General features: G+C 31.9%; 3 protein-coding genes across 4 annotated transcripts; 2 read left to right on the top strand and 1 right to left on the bottom strand.

Moving 5' to 3' along the window:
- Positions 1–5,396: 5,396 nt before the first annotated feature.
- LOC107492222 (uncharacterized) lies at positions 5,397–8,630 on the bottom strand. Its single transcript, XM_016113214.3, has 5 exons — positions 8,463–8,630; positions 7,482–7,824; positions 6,333–6,437; positions 6,201–6,248; positions 5,397–5,784 (listed from the first exon to the last, which is right to left on the bottom strand). Exons 2-5 carry the CDS (start codon positions 7,764–7,766, stop codon positions 5,545–5,547), a joined length of 678 nt encoding a protein of 225 aa, XP_015968700.1. The 5' UTR covers positions 7,767–7,824; positions 8,463–8,630; the 3' UTR covers positions 5,397–5,544.
- Positions 8,631–9,802: 1,172 nt separating this feature from the next.
- LOC107492221 (inactive glucose-6-phosphate 1-dehydrogenase 4, chloroplastic) lies at positions 9,803–13,684 on the top strand. 2 transcript variants are annotated; one of them, XR_008010254.1, is made up of 12 exons: positions 9,803–9,963; positions 10,051–10,300; positions 10,371–10,510; positions 10,635–10,729; positions 11,084–11,198; positions 11,332–11,537; positions 11,630–11,738; positions 11,844–11,881; positions 12,020–12,140; positions 12,205–12,407; positions 12,627–12,841; positions 13,190–13,331. XR_008010254.1 is itself a non-coding variant. In XM_016113213.3 (12 exons), the coding sequence occupies exons 1-12, from the start codon at positions 9,877–9,879 to the stop codon at positions 13,425–13,427; spliced, it is 1,803 nt and encodes a 600-aa protein (XP_015968699.1). In that variant the 5' UTR covers positions 9,803–9,876; the 3' UTR covers positions 13,428–13,684. The 2 variants fall into 2 exon arrangements, 1 of the variants encoding a protein (XP_015968699.1); XM_016113213.3 differs by having other exon boundaries at positions 12,641–12,841; positions 13,190–13,684.
- Positions 13,685–14,601: 917 nt separating this feature from the next.
- On the top strand, positions 14,602–15,814 carry LOC107492223 (uncharacterized). Its single transcript, XM_016113216.3, has one exon. It carries the CDS (start codon positions 15,105–15,107, stop codon positions 15,585–15,587), a length of 483 nt encoding a protein of 160 aa, XP_015968702.1. The 5' UTR covers positions 14,602–15,104; the 3' UTR covers positions 15,588–15,814.
- Positions 15,815–19,519: the final 3,705 nt, after the last annotated feature.

Raw genomic sequence — 19,519 nt, 5'->3', positions numbered from 1 at the left:
TGAGAGTCTTTACCAGTCCTTAGGCATTAAAGAATGAGAAAAAAATATATATATATGATCGCAAAGAGTCATGAAAGAAGAACGAGAGACTTGTATCAGGTTAAGTGCATAAAGAATAAAGATGGGGAGGTGTTAGCTCAAGAGGAGAAGATCAATTAAAGGTGGAAGAGCTACTTTTACGAGTTATTTAATGAAGGACAGAAGACCCTTTCGAGCCTTGGTTGGTTATGCATGAGGGAAGAAGATCAAACTTCGACTACTATCGAAGGATTTGAGACTTCGAAGTAAAAGAGTCTCTAAAGCGGATAAAAAATGGCAGCGCAGTAGGACTCGATAATATCCCGATTGAAGTTTGGAAGGGCCTTGGAGAGAAAGGCATCAGTTGGTTAACCAAGATTTTTAATTAGATTTTAAGGTCTAAGAAGATTACAAATGAGTGGAGAAAGAGTACCTTGGTACTTATCTACAAGAATAAAGGGGATATACAAAGTTACGGAAACTATAGAGGAATCAAGCTCATAAGTCATACCATGAAGTTATGGGAAATAGTGATAAAACGGAGGTTGAGACAAGCGACACAAGTAATAGAGAACCAATTTGGTTTTATGCCATGCAGCTCTACCACTGAAGCGATATACCTGTTAAGAAGAATGATGGAGATGTATCATAGTAATAAAAAAGATCTACATATAGTCTTTATTGATTTGGAAAAAGCATACAATAGGATGTCAATGGAAGTCTTATGGAAAGTTTTAGAAAAGAAGAGAGTAAGGATCGCATATATTCGTGCAATTAAAGACATGTATGATGTGGATACAACTAGTGTGAAGACTCAAGGTGGTGTGACAGAGGAATTTTATATTGGTATAGGATTACACCAGGGATCATCCTTAAGTCCATACTTTTTTACATTAGTCTTGGAAGTACTTATAGAGCATATCAAAGAGCTTGTACCATGGTACATGCTTTTTGCGAATGATATCGTCCTTATGGGAGAGTCAAGGGAAGACTTAAATAAGAAATTGGAGTTATGGAGAGAAGCTCTAGAAGTGTATGGTCTGTGCATAAGTCGTAGCAAGACGAAATATATGGAATGTAAGTTCGGCTTGCAAAGGAAAAACTCTAATATAGAGGTGAAAATTGGAGATAACATCCTACGAAAAGTTAAGAGTTTTAAGTATCTTGGGTGCATCATACAGGATAATGGAGAGATTGAACAGGATGTAAATCATAGGATCAAAGCAGGTTGGTCTAAATGGTGGAGTACATCTGGTTTTATATGTGACAAAAAAGTACCTTTAAAACTTAAAGATAAATTCTATCGCACTGCTATCAGACCGGCTATGATTTATGGTACAAAGTATTGGGCGGCTAAAGGGGAGCACAAATATAAGCTAAGTGTGGTAGAGATGAAGATGTTGAGATGGATGAATGGTCATACGCGATTGGATATAATAAGGAATGAAGATATAAGAGAGAGAGTTGGAATAGCATCTATTGTAGAAAAGATGGTAGAATCACATCTCAAGTGGTTCGGACATGTGAGAAGAAGACTGACAGAATACCAAGTCAGGAGAGTGGATGATATGGAAGATGGACAAGGGGTGAAAGGCAGAGGAAGCCCTAAGAAGATCATTGATGAGTTTTTAGTACAATCATGAGGTGCTAAAAGTTAGGGTGTTACAAAGATTTTGGAAAAAAAAAGAAAGAATTGTATATATTTGTGCAATTAAAGACATATATGATGGGGCTACAATTAGTGTAAAGACTAAAGGTGGTGTGACAGAGGAATTTTCTATTAGTATAGGATTACACCAGGGATCATCCTTAAGTTCATACCTTTTCACATTGGTCTTGAAAGTACTCATAGAGCATATCCAAGAGCCTGTGCCATGGTGCATACTTTTTGCCGATAATATCATCCTTATGGGAGAGTCAACAGAAGACCTAAATAAAAAGTTAGATTTATGGAGAGAAGCTCGAGAAGTGTATGATGTGCGCATAAGCTATAGTAAGACAGAATATATGAAATGTAAGTTCGGCCGCCAAAGGAAAAATCTATTACAGAGGTGAAGATTGGAGAAAACATCGTACGAAAAGTTAGAGGTTTTAAGTATCTTGGATGCATCATACAGAATAATGGAGAGATTGAACATGATGTAACTTATAGGATCCAAGTAGGTTGGTTAAAATGGCGGAATGCATCTAGTTTTATATGTGACAAAAAAGTGCCTTTAAAACTTAAAGATAAATTCTATCACACTGCTATCATACTGGCTATGTTTTATAGCAAAGAGTGTTGGGCGGCCAAAGGGAGCACAAACATAAGTTAAGTGTGGCAGAGATGAAGATGTTAAGATGGATTAGTAGTCATACGCGATTGGATAGTATAAGAAACGAAGATATAAGAGAGAGAGAGTTGGAGTAGTACCTATTGTGGAAAAGATAGTAGAATCACGACTCAAGTGGTTTGGACATGTGAGAAGAAAACCTACAGAACACACAGTCAAGAGGGTAGATTAGATGAAAGATGGACAATGGATGAAAGACAGAGAAAAACCTAAGGAGATCATCCATGAGGTGGTCAAACAAAATCTACATGTAAACGGTCTATCTATAGATATGATACATGATAAAACTCAATAGCGTCGTTTGATTCATGTAGCCGACCCACTTAATGAAAAAGGCTTAGTTGTTGTTGTATTTAATTTTTTTATACGTTATAAATAGATAGATGAATAGATTTTTATAAAATAAAATTTATTCTCTAAATAGGCTATAGAATATTAAAATTTAGACTATTGATATGAATTAATATTTTGATACTATAATTTTTTTGTAGAGTTAAATAATTAATATATAAAATTATGAGATTAATATTAGATTAATTATACAAATATTATTTTTTATAATATTAATATAGTTTTAAAATATTTATTTTATATTATTATAATAGATGACATAATAATTTTATATAAAATTTAAAAGTTTATGTACGATTCATTCACTATAATATTACTTTAGCTTCTCTTTTAATATATTAGTTTCTTATCATCCTCCTTACACTTATGTGCTCACTAAGATTTTTCATTCAGTGCGTCAATGATATCAAAACCATTAAGAACAGGTAATTAAACCACACCCACTAAATTGGAATATGAAAGAGAAAGCTCCTTTTACTTCTAGTTTTTTCTAAAATATGATAGTACTCTTTCTACAACCTGCGTGATGTATAAGTTTAATTATTTTAAAGTGGTTCCAAACTTCCAATGGCATTGAAGGTTCACAATGCCATGATAATTACATTTCAAGCCAAGCAATGCAGAATTGGTAAACTAGTATATATTGGAGAACCAAAGATGTGAAAATTTAACCGACTATAATTTATGATGTATAAATTGAATATTTTGTGTCTGTGATTAGTAGCTATAATTCTATCAAGTGCTCGGTTTAGATGTCAAGTATATATTTGTCAAGAAAAGTGAATTTTAACCAGGACTCTCAAATCTCAATCACTAAAATACAGAGAAAATGAAACAAATATTTATTTAAATATGATAGTTAAACTGTTAAAATGTGATGTAAAGAAATAATATTTAAAATATAATATGTTTAGATAATAATTATATCTTTAATATATTTTATATATAATAATTATTCTAAAAGTTACCTGAAATTGATTGTTTTTGGGCTTTAAATGTGAAGTCCACATGTTCTAGGGTGGTCTGTCCGACATCTTCTCCAACGAGGATGAGTCCGTTCGAGTTGTTTGTGAAGAGGTAGTGGATTGTATTTGTAAGGGATTCCGATACTTAAGTTAACAATGGTTTTAGGCAATTTTTTGTAAATTGGGTTCTGAATATATCTGAGGGTGTCAGTGTATTTATAATAGAATAGATAACTACTTTTTAGAGAAGTTTCTCCTTTATTGGTGGATAACCGTTTCCTTTTCCTAGAGAAGTCGTTGAGATTTCCATTCTAGATAAATGGAAGATATCTTAAGAATCTTATTTGGATAAGTAAGGTCAGACTCTTGTCACTGTGTCCAACCTCTATAAGGTCAAGTAAATATTGACTGGATTAGTTCCTTTAATTAGGCCTTATATCTTAAGAGTCGTTTACTTATTTAGATAAGTAGGGTCATACTCTTGTCATTGTCATTGTGTTTGACCGCTATAAAATCGGATAGGTATTGATTGGATTAGTTCCTTTAATTGGACCTAATTCATTTTAGGTCTGACTGTGTTTTTGGGGTCACAATATAAAAAATATTTAAAATATAAGAATACATTTAATTTATATCTATTTTTATATTTATAAAAAAAATAAAATAATTTAAAATTTAAAATTTATAGCAATAGATGGTGGCTTGATGACTACTAGCTAACGGTATATAATGGTGGGTGAATCAAATTGTGGCATTTGAAAAACAAAAAAGTAGAAATAAATAAAAAAGATAATTTTTTATTTATTTTTTCCAATCTAATTATTATTGAATAAAAATATTAGCCTTGTTGATTTCTAATATTAAAATAAAAAACAACCGTGAATTCCATTTAAGGTTAAATACTGTATAAGATTAGGTGCATGCGAAATTATCTATAGATGTTTTCAAAGCTAAGAAGCCTTGCAGAGTAAAAATAAAATAGAGTGCTTGTAAAGTAGGTTTGAATAACCTATGAGCAAGTGTTTTAGCATTTATATTGTTTTATTTCTAGAAACAAATTTTAATTTATTACGGCTCTTGCTTGTTACTATGAAGCCTAAATTTTGGTGTCTGATGATTCTAAAATACTAAATAGTAAATTTGGTTTATTACCATTAAAGCTTTTTGTTTAGACAAAGGTTATGTATTTTTCACTTTTTATTACCAAATGACGAACTTTGAAGTTGGATAGGATGCTCTTATTAGAATTTTGTTTAAGCCTGCAGAATGCTTGATGTAGTAGCTGATTTTTAAACATGTGATCTATTTATAAGCAAATCTCTTAGATAAAATCACCTGTAATCTTTTGATAGCTATTACTAAAGAATATTAACACCCTTAGAAGGTGGAGCAATAGATTCATTCCGTTTCTATCATTATACTACTGTTTATTAGATACATAGAGAATTAAATGAAACTTCTTATAAGTGTGAGAATTAAATGAAACTTCTTATAACAGATGATTATATAAACGATAAATATTCAAATATAAATTGATTTATCAACTCAAATAATAATGATACGAGTAACATATTGAGCACCATCCAACTAAACTACTACTTGTTGAGTATGAAAAGAAAATGAATTTTATTCACTTGAAGATGTCAAAGTCAAACTATCATCCCCCTAATAAATCATCAATCACGAACATTTATGGGTGAAAAGCAAATGCCTCTATTAACACATGCCATTTTTCAATCAACACATTTCCATTTAAATATATTTCCTGTCATCAGAGATTATTCATTGAAGATTACATTCATTCATTTTCACAAGCATTCCAACACCACAACAATTTTATATCAAGCTCCCAAATGTGAGGGTCTATGTTGGTGATATTAACATATAGAAGCAAGTACCTCTAACAAGGAAGAAGCAAATTGCATTTGAGTTTCTTCATTTATTGTTGAGAAGAGTGGCACATGAACAAAAAGAGATTTAATCCCGTTCTGCTCTGCAAAACGAAGGGAATGGTAGTAAACATAATTGCATACAAACCTGCCTGCATCATCCGATAGGATAACATCATATTCCTTCTGTGCCAATGCCTTGGTGATCTCCACAACAGGAAGCGAAGTCTGCACAGAGTTAGGACCACAATCAATGAAGTTATTTCATAACTTTGGGATTGATTCAAATTGCTTATGTAATAGAAAATAATTTTATTTGCTTGTGCATGCTTCCATAAAAAAAAGTTGGTAGATATCTAATATTTTATGTTTAGACACATTTGTAATAAAATTAATTACACATAAAAATAAGTGTATTTTTTATAAAGTTGACAGTATTTAAGTTTATCTTGAAAAGAAATAAATGAAAATTCTTCTATACATTCTTAATTTTAACGTTCATCAATAAACTGACCACTAAGTGTTCTACATGATGAAAACAGTCAATAATATTAAACATCAGGCTAAATGTTTAACACGTTAATTATTTTAAGAAAGAATTATGAGTGTAAATGTGTACGTAAAACTTCAATGGTCTGTTTTACCTGACGTGTTCGTGAAATTTCACCATCTGAAGGAACAATTGGGACTCTCTGCAGCATATGAATTATATAAAGATCAATCATAAAGTTTGTTGATAAAAAAATATTTAAATGAATCTACTTATCCAATCTGACCTGGGGCTTCCATCCCATTTCATCAGGGCAACGGAAATTAGCTTCATTGAAAGCTTGCTTCTCTATAGCAAACCTTGTTGCACCACTATTAACCCCAAAATGAAGCTGAATAAACATATATCAGAACCACCCAGAATGTAAATGCACAACAAGAGAAACGCAAATATAATGAAATAACTAATATTTGAGATAGCTGAGTAAAACTAATTGGGTAGTGGTTATCCATTTTTTAGTTGACTTTTTCAGTTCATCTTTTGAACTAAGTTGTAGTAGTATTAGAAAGAAAGTACAACATAACTTATATAAGCTAGATTCTACCTTTGAAAAATTTTTTAGAGTAACTTAGAATTAATTTCTTTTGGTCTTCATATTCAGACATGAATCCAGACTAAAAATTAAAACACTAATAGAAAATAAATGAAGAGATTATGAAATATTTAGTTCTACAGTATGAAACACAGAGGAAGTAAAAAAGAAAACACATAGCAAACAGAGAAGGAGAATAGAACTATTGAAGGTTTATTAACAACAAAATGAATACAAATCTACTTTTTTCACTAATCATTTCTGGTACTCTCTATATGTTACTACTGCTCTAATTAATTATTTCTAGAACTAAAAACTCAACAAGCAATTATGCATGAAAAAACAAACTTAGCTATTCTTGGATTTCTTGTTTTTCTGAACTTTGACGAGTCTAACTTCTCTTATCTCTACAATAAATATGCATAAATCAATTATTAAAGCATCCCATTCTAAAAATAATTATAATTATTTGAGATAGTTGGAACAAGAATAGATTCCTATACATCAACAACAAAATTTAAATCTTTAATTAACACATACAAAAATAAACCATGAGACAATTCTGTATTGCTCAGTGTATCATAGATTATTTTGTTCTTTTCTTCTTTGATCATATTTATTTTCTTTATACAATAATATTTATGTCTCTTATTTATTCAGAAGACAATTAAGCAATAACAATATAATTATGCATACAAATCCATATAATATTAGTATAATAGAGTATGTGGTACAAGAGTATGAGGTACATTGTTAAGTATTCTAGTGCTCTTTGTTTTCTTTGTTTTATTTTTATCTTATTTTAGTTTATTTTAGTTCTTCTTATATAAGATTGTAACTCACCCAAATAATTCGGTTGGAATTTGAAGATTCAGATTGAGAGTCTTGTGGAACAATAAGGGCAGATTGTAAGGTCTGGTAGAGTGGAACAAGTGCTCCTTCACCTGCGGTCTCAAGAATGGTGCAGCTCCCAATAGTTAAACATTTTGGCAAAGTCTTCTTGTTCATATATTCTGTCAAATTATTGACAATTATTTCTGTTGGATTCTCTAAAACCCCATGGAACTTTTTAAATCCTGTCACATGAATTGTTGTTATCTTTGCTGATGGAGGACCTTCGGACCCCATTTACCAATGAGTAAGTAAAGTTAAGTTTGTAATATTTAAATCCTTATCTTACAAATACCTGCATTAGATGATGACAAATTTTGAGTGAAGGGAGTAACAAAAGTAAAATAATTAGTATTTCTTACCTAGTGAAGCTAATCTTATTTAAAGAAACATATAATATCACACCACATTCTTCAATCAATATCCCCTTTGCTAGAATGATAAGAATTGAAAGAAAAAAGCTATCCAACTTTAGTTTAAGGGATAATTCAGGCCTTTCAATTTGTTTTTCTTTGAACTCCAAAAGTACTAGAAGTTAAGCCTAGTTTGGGGGAAGTTCAGTTCTTTACATGAAGATTGGGGCATGGGAGTGGGACAATTCAATCATCTCATAAAAGAACTGAAACAAAATTGGCATAAGAAGAAACAAAACAATTCGGTGTTGTCATAATCTCACAAATCTAAGATTCCAAAGCAGTTTCAAGCGGGGACACAGCACACACCGATTAGATTATAGCTCAATTATGGCAATATTTAACCCCCAAACCACCTAACCTTAAACTCAGGAAGATTAAAATGATTAAAGACCCAGAAAACAATTAAACAAACGATTCAAATTAAGCATGTGATCTCACAATTGGAGAAAAAAAGAATTAGCATATGATCGAGAGAGAGAGAGAGAGAGAGAGTATTCCATTCCAATTTCTCACTCACCGTGAATTAGAATAATCTTGAATAGGGAGGGACGGAAGGTCTCACCGACCAGTCTTATGGTTATGCTTATCTACTCAAAGTTGAAGATTCCGATTAGATTTACAAGAAAAATATAAAGAACAAGAAATACTGACTGTATGAGCTACATTATAGACAATGTAATAATAATGTAAATAAATTAAATACCAATATTTAATATTTAATATTATTTTGTCAGATGAGGTTGCATATCATAATCATATTATCATGAATCGTTTTCAAATGTTGTTCGTTTTCTTTAAAATAATTGAAATTATCGCATTTTTAAAGGCGAGCATGTTGGCGTGGGTGACCTTATTATAATAATTCATTAATCCTTTCTTCACCGCTCTCTCTTTTCCACGTTTTATATGGAATCATTCTAATTTGTGGTTTTCTTGACTTCATTTCAATTAAATCCGCTTAAACTTAAAAACAGTTCACACTTTGTGAGTTAGGTACCAAAAATAATAAATATAGCTTTAAGTTAATCTCTGTAATTTAAAAAAGTGGAATTTATTTTGTTAAAAGTAATAAGTATCTCTAAAATTTGACCAACAAATTATAATTCAAATGACATAATTTTTTTATATTCATCTAAAAATTATAAATTTGAGTCTCGCTCTTAACTTTAGAACAAAAAATACCTCTAAAATTTGATAATTTGTTATTCAAGTTTAAATTGTTCTTGCTTCAAATAAAAAAAATTATTAAAAGAATAATATATGAGAGTCAATTTTTTTAGCTAATATCAACTAATATTTTTAAAATTATTTTATTTATTTTAAATTTAAAATTATAAATTATAAATTTTAAATTATAATTCTAAACTTTAAAGTTAGGTAATGTAAGTTAATTAAAAATTAGTTTTTAATATTTTCTCATACTTAAATTACCAAGGTCCTACAATCTATTCCAGCACTAACACAGCTGGTTGGCCGGGGGAAAATGAAGAAAGAAAAGCAATGAAGGAATTAAAAAAAATTGAAAAAAGTTCCAGCATCACAGAATTAACAATTAATATATAAAGAAAATATTTCCGTTTTTATTCTATTTTATCCTGTCAGAAAATAAGTTTAAACTCATGCCCTTGTAAAAACTATTGTTAATTAATATTTATATATCCTCAAGCAAGAACCAAATTTTTAATATTTATTTAGATAGACGAATAAGTCGAATATCACTGTTCTAAAATAATACTCAAAATTTGGGCCAATAGTTGGCATATTGATTGGGCTGGCCCAATAAGCCCAATTTTTTTTTGGGGAGGGGTCACTACTCACTACGATGCTCCGATTGCAAACGTCCTCTGTCAACACCTACTCCACCACCGATCGTAACATGTCCGAAAACACACACTAGTTTAGTCAAAGCAGATATCAAAGAAGTCGCAGGAATGTCACTGTCTTTTTCTTCAGCCTCCGTAGCCTTATCTGAATGCTCAATCCCAATCCACCGTTGCTGCCATGCTCACCGAGTCACCGTGAGTTTAGATTATTACTAATTAATTGTTCGTGTGGAACTTAAAAATGGCATGAATGTTGTAGTTGTAACTGTGCATGTGCTGCAGGGCGGATCAAGAAGCTTGAGTTCAGTTACAGGAAGTGATCGCCTCGTACTGAATGTCAGAAATGGTAATTTGTGTCGGAAGTTTCGTGGTTTGAAACTATGGATACTGGAGAGGCTCAATTTTCAAATTCAACCAGCTAAGCTGCATAAGAGGTCAACGAATGGTAGTCAAGATAGAATTCATCACTTCAAGAACAATTTGGAAACAGGATCTTCACCCTCAATTACTCACACTCATGTTATTCCTCATGGTTAGTTTGCTTATATGCTTAGGGTTCTATGCAATTTTTCAGTGTTTCACACATGCTGAGTTTGTGACAGATAAGGTCAGTTCCATTTCCATGGATGTTAGTGGAGGACCCTCCCTTTGCATCGCCGTCATAGGAGCCACTGGTGAGCTCGCAAGGGGGAAGATTTTTCCGGCTTTATTCGCTCTCTATTATAGTGGCTTCCTTCCTCAGGTACACCTTTTTCTTTCATCCCTTGCAACTTATGACAAGTCATGCCACTTCTTTCGGGATCTTTAGCTTTGTTCTAAAAATTTTAACATATTAAATTTTTTAATTTCCATTGCTTTATCTGCAGAATGTAGGAATTTTTGGGTATTCAAGGAAGGATATGACTGATGAGGACCTGCGATTCTGTATAGCCTCCACATTAACATGCCGAGTTGATCATCAGTATGATTTAGTTCTCACTTCCCTAATTATTACTACATAATATGTCCTGGCTCACTTTCATTTTATAAAATATTTATCACTGTATCTTACATATGGCATCTCGGGAAATTTCATGCTTAGTCATGGTCTGTGAAATATTCACTAACCTATAGTAAACAAATTCTCCTTGAATTTGAGTTTTACATGTAAACGTTTAGTTGCTAAAAGAGCTAACCAACTCCAAAGTTGCAATTAAGTTGGTCCATTTAATTTCTCAGAGAATTTTGTTATTCATCTTGTCCTATGCTTGCTGCTTAGTCAATAAGTACAAGATATTCAAGCTTTTCCATTAATGTGAAATACAAAAACTTTCAGAGAGAATTGTGGGGACAAGATGGATGCTTTCCTTAACCGAACTTATTATATTAATGGAGGGTATGACAACAAACATGGTATGTCCATGCTGAATGCCCGAATGGAGCAGATCGAGGTAATTCTGAATGAGTGTCTTCAGCATATTTGAAAGTTCTTCAGCTCTTCTCAAATAGGTCCCAACAATCTTTGTTTTGTAAGTTGTATGCCCTTTGATATTTTATTATATTACAGCTTATTATCTACCTCAGGGAGGATCCAAAGCCAACAGGATATTCTACCTTTCCGTGCCACAAGAAGCACTTTTGGATGTTGCATCATGTCTTGCTAGCAATGCTCAGACCCAAAGTGGATGGAATCGCATTATAATTGAGAAGCCATTTGGCTTCGATGTACTTTCTTCCCATAGGTTGACACAATCTCTCCTTTCAAAGTATGAGGAAAAGCAAATATACAGGTGGATATATTTTCCCTCTCCCTGCTTGACCATTAGATCATGCACACAGAAATATTGCTGCATAAATTGATTGTTTCATGTCTTCTTTTCAGGATTGATCATCTTCTGGGAAGGAATCTCATAGAAAATCTCACAGTTTTAAGGTTTGCAAATCTTGTCTTTGAGCCACTCTGGAGCCGTACTTACATACACAATATACAGGTCAGCCCCCCTTCTTTAGTCTGAATACTAACATGCTTTAATTTCTTGATTTCTCTCTTGTTTAGTTTGATGTTTGTAATCAAATTATCTAATTAATATATGCAGATCATTTTATCAGAGGAATTGGGCGTGCAGCCTGGAAGGTGATCATAGTGGTTGTCTTGCCATTTAAGTAAATATGATCAATATGTCATGATTTTCTAAATATCGGAACAGAAATTCTTCCTCCACAAGTAGTTTTTTATGACAGGGCATCAGCATAGTCCTTATTGCCCATGCAGGTATTTTAGTGGCTATGGGATTATCCGTGATATTGTTCACAGTCATGTACTTCAAACAATTGCGTTGCTTGCCATGGAACCACCAATAAGCCTTGATGGCGAAGATATTCGAAATGAAAAGGTACAATTATAGTTTATAAACTTCATAACATAGCTTGATGCGATAGTGACTGGTTTCTTCTCAGGTCAAGGTACTCAGGTCAATTCGCAAATTGGAGCCTAGAGATGTGATTCTTGGCCAGTATAAAGCAAGTAGCAAAGACAAAGTTGATGTATGCGTAAATGGTCTGACACCCACTTATTTTGCTGCTGCAATGTACATTGATAATGCACGATGGGATGGCGTGCCATTTTTGGTTAAAACAGGCTTTGGACTCATCAAACACCAGTAAAAATCTGTATCTTTTTGTGACTTTTGTTCAGACATATATTCTATGATTGATTTTTTAAATTCAATGGCAAGACTATGTCTGTCCCTACTTTCTTATGTTTGCATGCATGAATTCCATTACAACTACTATAATAATAATAGTATAATTAATGTGCTTATGTAACACAGGTCTGAAAAATTAGTGGTTCGAATATGTTATATGCTGATCCAGATCAGATATTGTTATGCAGAATGGAGATACGGATTCAATTTCGTCATGTGCCAGGAAATGTTTATGACGAATCCATCGGGCATAATATTGACCGTGCCGCGAATGAGCTCATTCTTCGTGATGTTCCCGATGAAGCTATCCTGGTGAAAGTTAACAACAAGATTCCAGGACTGGGGTTACAATTGGACTCTTCAGAGTTGAATCTGCTCTACAAGGACAAGTAAGCAGTTGATATTAGATTATAATGCAAGTGTTATGAAACCACTCATCCCAAAAGCTTAAGCTGATGGGAGAAGGCAACATTAATGATTATATCTCTAACACTTTCCCTCAAAAAAGAGCCTCTTTTTGGGTTTGTTTGATTTTGCATAGGCCTTCTTTTCTCTTTTATTTGCCTTATGCTATTTTTTCACTTTTAGAGTTTACTAAAGATCGAACTCTTGACCTTTCGGACATAGAGCTCTGATACCATGTTATGAAACCACTTTGGGATGAGTGGTTTCATAACAGCAAGAACTGTTGTGAGTCTCTTAGTCTGACGAAATTGACTTGCATTGATGTTAAAAAGGTATAACATGGAGGTGCCGGATTCATATGAGCATCTTCTGCTTGATGTCATTGATGGGGATAACCATCTCTTTATGAGAAGTGATGAGCTGGCAGCTGCGTGGAACATTATAAGTCCAATTCTGAATGAGATGGACAAGGACAACATGTCACTGGAGCTTTATGAATTGGGGGGTCGTGGTCCTGTTGGAGCATACTACCTCTGGGCTAAGCATGGTGTTCGTTGGGTGGAGGACTAAAACTTACTCCTTGTGTTTTCTGTTATTTTATTTTCATGTTTATGGGACCACAGGCACAGCAATCAAGAATCCAAGAATGATGATGAGGTCGCTTTGCTTGGACAAATTATGGACGCGTGCAAATCATATTCCATTCCTCAATTCTCGTATATTATTATGATTTGGTTTGATTTGTGGATAAAGCTTATGTAAGTCTTGAAAGATATGTTAATTTAAAATTTGGAACATCCATTAAAGTAAGGTTATAGTGCTCTCCAGTACTCAGCTTATACCACCACAGATATTGCAATTTTCAACAAGTGTTTCTAGAACGGGATTTCTTTTAATCCAATTTAATGTGACCAAAAGAAATTTCCCATCTAGAACCTGATACTCTCTAATTCGAATATTGAAGGTGGTGATTGTTAAGGTGGTTATATACAGTTGTCTAATTTATTAAAAATAGTTAAAAATGATATTTACAAGTTCAGTGAATTTGACACCAAATTTAAAGACATGAAAGAATTTACTATTGAAGAATATGTGATCGAGTCAAGTCAACTCGAATTAAGCATGTGATTGGAGGGTTTTAATTTAATCTAAGAAATTGTGGAGATTGGCTTGCTTTACTCGCACTTAAACTTGAGTTGGTCCACCAAAACAGTTGGTAGACAAAAAATTGTTTGCTTTTCACTAAAATCCAAGTTGCCTAATCTAATCTATATTCAGGCAATTAAAGTCCAAGTTGCGAATATATTTTATTGAATAAAATTATAATTTTTGACGTACACATGTACGTTAATAATTACATGAACTATTTTCATAAGACTGATGATGATGTTGTATTATTCGGACATGAGTTAGGACACACCCAAATCCCAATTGATGGTAGCTTATTATTTCCCCCCGATATTTGTTTAATTATGGCCTTATGGGGTCCATGGTCCATATAGTCATATACCCATCCCCATACATGGTTAGCGATAATTCTTCCTCCCCTTCCATAGATCCATCATCCACCTTCCCCACAAGATGCCCCATCATTTGTCATAAAGCAGCCATATGACACAATATTGGTTGAATTATTACGTTATGGGATGACGCAAGCGGCATATATAAATACAGTACACTACATGCTCAATGTTTGTATTTTACTATTTTTCGCTCCAATTTACCATCGTACCCTTACTGTTTTCACGGCCACATGGGTCTTATTGTCAAATCATTAATGGTGCTTGGAACCATTATTAACGCGGTCCTGAGTCCTGACCTCGTTTGCTGGTCAACTAACACGCTTTAAATTCAGTCTCTTTGAACTTACAAGGCAATAATAATTTCCCACATCCCGTAGTAGTTGTTGACTGTGTAGCAAAGTTTTAATTTGCATTAGTCGGTTTCGAAATTTAAGAATATACCTTATTGTTTGTTGAAGCCAAAATTTTAATTTCAGTCTACTTTATATGGTAATTTCCTTTCACTTTCACTCTTGTCTATTGCACACTGCCGATAATGATGTTGGGTTAGAGAAAATAATGGAGGCAAACAAGTTATTAATTAATTTCATATTCTTCTTTTTTTCTAGTCACTACTTTTCTGTGAGCATCTTTTCTTGTCCCAATAACATAGAGTAAGGTTCGTACTCCCTTAGTCTTCTCCATATAAGGAAATTAAATACAGAGAGACTAAATTGTAGTGTTGATGAGGATGGAAGGAGAAAGAAGGAAGCGGAAATTGGAGAGTAGTGAAGAAGAAAAAGAAGAAAATGAGGAGCAGAAGATGGAGACGTTCTTCGCCTTGGTGAAAAGCACGAAGGAGGCGCGTGATCTCCTCTTCAATAAGGACAAAACGGATAACAAGGTTGATGAGGATGAAGAAGCACTCAAGAAGGGAAAAGCTACTTGGATTCCAATGTTTCAGCCAGAAGATTTCATTGATTATGGAGAATTGGGAAGAAGAAGTAGTCATAATAATAATAATAATAATAGTAATAATAATGTTCCAACAACAACTCCGCATGCATCAGGTGCAGGTCCTTCGGAGAAAGAGAAGGAAGAGGTGGTGGTGCTGGAGAAACAACATTTGCAAGAAGCGGCGGCGGCGACGCTGGAGGCACCTATTCCAGAAATAAATGAACAGAAGGAGAAAACAAGTGATCTTCTAGACTTAAATCTTTCTTTGTGATAAATGCCATATATGTATATGTGAATGTATGTATGTGATTTGCTGACCTAATTGCATCTTTATTGTGTTATTAATTATATTATTGATCAATTAGTGTTCATTGTTACTTCATGATTAACCATGGAATTGTTTATACAACGGAAGAGAGTCATCATGTTTAGTATACTGTGGTGATTTTTCGTGCTCAATCCTTAATAATAATCTGCCTTCTGGCTTTGTATGTTAAAGTTTTACAAGCAGCATGTTGGCAATTGAGGAGATTTCTGTACTTTTACTCTCTTAGTTGATTAATAACACTTTAATTGTTCAATTTATATAGAACATTTTTTTTTCTTTTGTTTCAATAGTTTATTAGGTTATGGCTGTTTTGGAAAGTTTCTATAAAAATATTTTTTAAAACTAACATATATGTAATAAAAAATAAGAATAAATATAGATATTTATATATAAAGTTCAAAAATATTAGGACAATTCACCTAAATAAATAGAATGACAGGATCCTTTACCTAAATGTGCAAAACTGATTGTTGTTACGTGCATATACAAAAACGTACTTTATGTAATCCGTGGCAACCCACCACGGTTTACGAAACGTGTATAAACCGTGGCAGGTCACAACGGTTTAGGGGCAAAAAATATTGAGGTCGTAAGTCACCACGGTTTACGAAGGATGGATGACATGCATAAACCGTGGTAAGTCACCACGGTTTATGAGAAAAGTGGCTTACACATAAAACCCGGTAACCCACCGCGGTTTATGTGTGTGTAGCTATATAAGTGGCTTACACATAATAAATGCCTCACATTTCGTCGATATATCCTGCCACGTGAGCGACGCCATTTAGTCGGTACAAGCGATCCTCACCCTCCATTGGCTATTCAAGCAACAACTGCAGCAAAGTGGAAGTGTTCCTCTTCGGTTGAAGACCAAGCAACCCGTGAGAATTAAGTTTGGGAAGTTGAAGCTATTCAAGATCACCTTCAGGGTTAGGTGCTGGATTGTTGTGGATAATCTTAATGCTAATAACTCCATTAGAATCAAGAGCAGTAGCTGCAAGTTCAGGCTCAAGTTATAGATCATAATTCTTTGGTGCTTATTATAACTATTGTTCATTGTAATTACTAATAGTACAATATATGCCATATATATTACTATGTATTACTATATACTATTTTTTTTATATGGTCTCGGATTGAGATTATTATTTTATTTTTTTATTTTTACTTTACAGATGGAGATTTACATTTTAGGATTTTTCTTAGTTCTGTACTCTTGATTCTGTATTTTTCTGCCATTACTCATGCCCATATTATTTTTTGGTGATCATGCTATAGCTTATATTATATTGTTATATCCTTTATACTATTTTTGGTAACATGCTATCCTATATATATGTTTAATACCTTATTGTTAATTTTTTTTATTATTTTTAATGTAACATGATACAAAGTGTACTAACAAAATATTTAATTACAGGATTTTTGTGAAAAAATGTATATAGTAGTACTATCTTTGGAAAAAAATAAATGTTCTGTTTGAATTTTCTATATTAAATAATTACCTTGTTAACAAAAATTTAGACAAGATTACTTATAGCTACACACACATAAACCGCGGTGGGTTACCGGATTTTATGTGTAAGCCACTTTTCTCATAAATCGTGGTGACTTACCACGGTTTACACTCAATATTTTTTGCCCCTAAACTGTTGTGACCTGCCACGGTTTATGCAGGTTTCGTAAACCGTGGTGAGTTGCCACGGATTACATAGAATACGTTTTTGCACATGTACGTAACAACAATCAGTTTTGCACATTTAGGTAAAGGATTCTGCCATTCTATTTATTTAAGTAAATTGCCCAAAATATTATGTAAAAAAAATTAATTATCATGTAATTATATATAAATATATATGTTCTTTTACTCATCTTCAATACATATTTTATTTTTCAACGTATATGTTATACGAATGATTAAATTTTTTTGACTAAATATTAAATGTAATATGATTGTATAAAGTTATATTAAATTTTTTCACTTTGAGAAATATATGTTAGTCAAAAAATTAATCATTCTATAATATTGAAAAATAAAATATATATTAAAAATGAGTAAAATAACATATATATTTTATATAGTTACATGATAATTAATTTTTGGGTTCATCTACTGTACAGATACATTTTTGTACAGATTTACAGATTTTGATTTAAAAGCGTATCATTAAAAGTGTTGCTTAAAGAAAAAGTGTTACTCTTAATCGTTAACTTGGCTCTGATACCAATTTTTAAAGTCGTTTTTTCTTTTTAATTTCTTTTTCGAAATTTCTATTAACTCTTAATTTTTAAAGTCGTCTTTTCTTTTAATTTTTTTTTCGAAATTTCTATTAACTCTTCGAATAATTTGCCAATTCATAATAAAAAGTATTGACCGTATTACTAGTATTTATAATTCTGATTTTTATAGTTTTTTAATCTTGTTTTAGTTTATAATATTCTTTTTTGCATGGATTATTGTATATAAATTTTTTTATCTGTTTGTCTTTTTCTTTAATATAATTTCTTAAATCCTCAAAAACTTCTTTTATTTCTACATTTTCAGTTGTTTCTAAATATCTTTTTAATTTTTCAACTTCATTTTCCATTTTTTCTTTTAACAGTTTTAATTCTTTTAAGTCATAATATGATTTTTCAGGCATTTATAAATTTTTTAAGTTTAACTCCAACTTGTTTATATTTATTCTTATTTCTATCCTTTTTATTATAAGGTCATCAATTTCGATCTGAAGATTATTTAATTCCTTTTTATACTCCTTTATTTTACTTTTTAATTTTTTCGTCCTTTTCTTTTTATTTTATTTTCTGGTCTTTCAATCTTTGTATGCTTCATTATTTATCTTAGAATTTCTGTAAATTCTATCATCGATTCATTACTATTTTCTAGAGATTCTATTAATTTTTCCAGCTCTTCGACTTCTCTTTTTAACTTGTCATAGATTATTTTTAGAGCTTCAAATGCTCTTTGATTTATTTCAGAAAACTGTAAATAATTCAACCGATTTTCTCTTTCAAAGAGCTCTTGTTTCTTGTCCTGATAAGTTACATATATTTTTTCTTTATTTATTGTCATAATTTAATGTTTAGGGTTTCATTTAATTTTTCGACCTTTTTTGTTAATTCTTTTATTTCAGAATTTTCTTCTTTAATTTTTAACTTGGATAAACTTAAAGGGCTATTAATTTTAGATTCTCTTATTTGAAAATTCGATGAAACTAATTTTCCTGATGGTTCATTTAATAATAGAACTGGGTTTTCAATAGCTTTATATTTTGGTATTTCTGTTTTTACAATTTTCTGAAATAATTCATCAACATAAATTCTTTCTTTGTTTTTAAATATTATACTATGATGGCTGTTTGTTAAAGCATAATTTATTGCATATGTAATTGAAAAAGGTTCATCGTCTTGTTCCATTAGATTCTTTCTATGAAATTTATAAGCCAAACTTATAGATCTTCCAAGGTTTTTAGTTGATAAAGGTATAGCATATCCAAGATGGGCATTGAATTAACATTTACGTTTGCCAAGTTTTCATGAACAATTCCAATTATTTGATCTATTGGGTCATCAGTAATTCTTTTGTCACAGATTGCTAAGCTTATTGGTGAATTAATTCCTTTCATATATGTAGATTTGATTAAGACTTGTATAGTACTAATATGAATCCATCCAATTTTAGATCTTTTTTGTTGATCCTTAATTTTCTCAATCTGTTTACTCAATTCTTCATCATTTATCAAAGCTATTTCAAGTTCTCCATTAGCAGATTTTATCTTTATAGGGGCTTCAAGTTGAATTTTTCCATAGTATATTATATTTTTTCTATTAAAAACTTCTTTTAAAAGATTTTGTTTATTAAAATTTTCATTTGA

Source organism: Arachis duranensis, chromosome 6 (genome assembly GCF_000817695.3).
Source record: "Arachis duranensis cultivar V14167 chromosome 6, aradu.V14167.gnm2.J7QH, whole genome shotgun sequence".
NCBI lineage: Eukaryota > Viridiplantae > Streptophyta > Magnoliopsida > Fabales > Fabaceae > Arachis > Arachis duranensis.
This window is presented reverse-complemented; position numbering and strand designations above follow the sequence as displayed.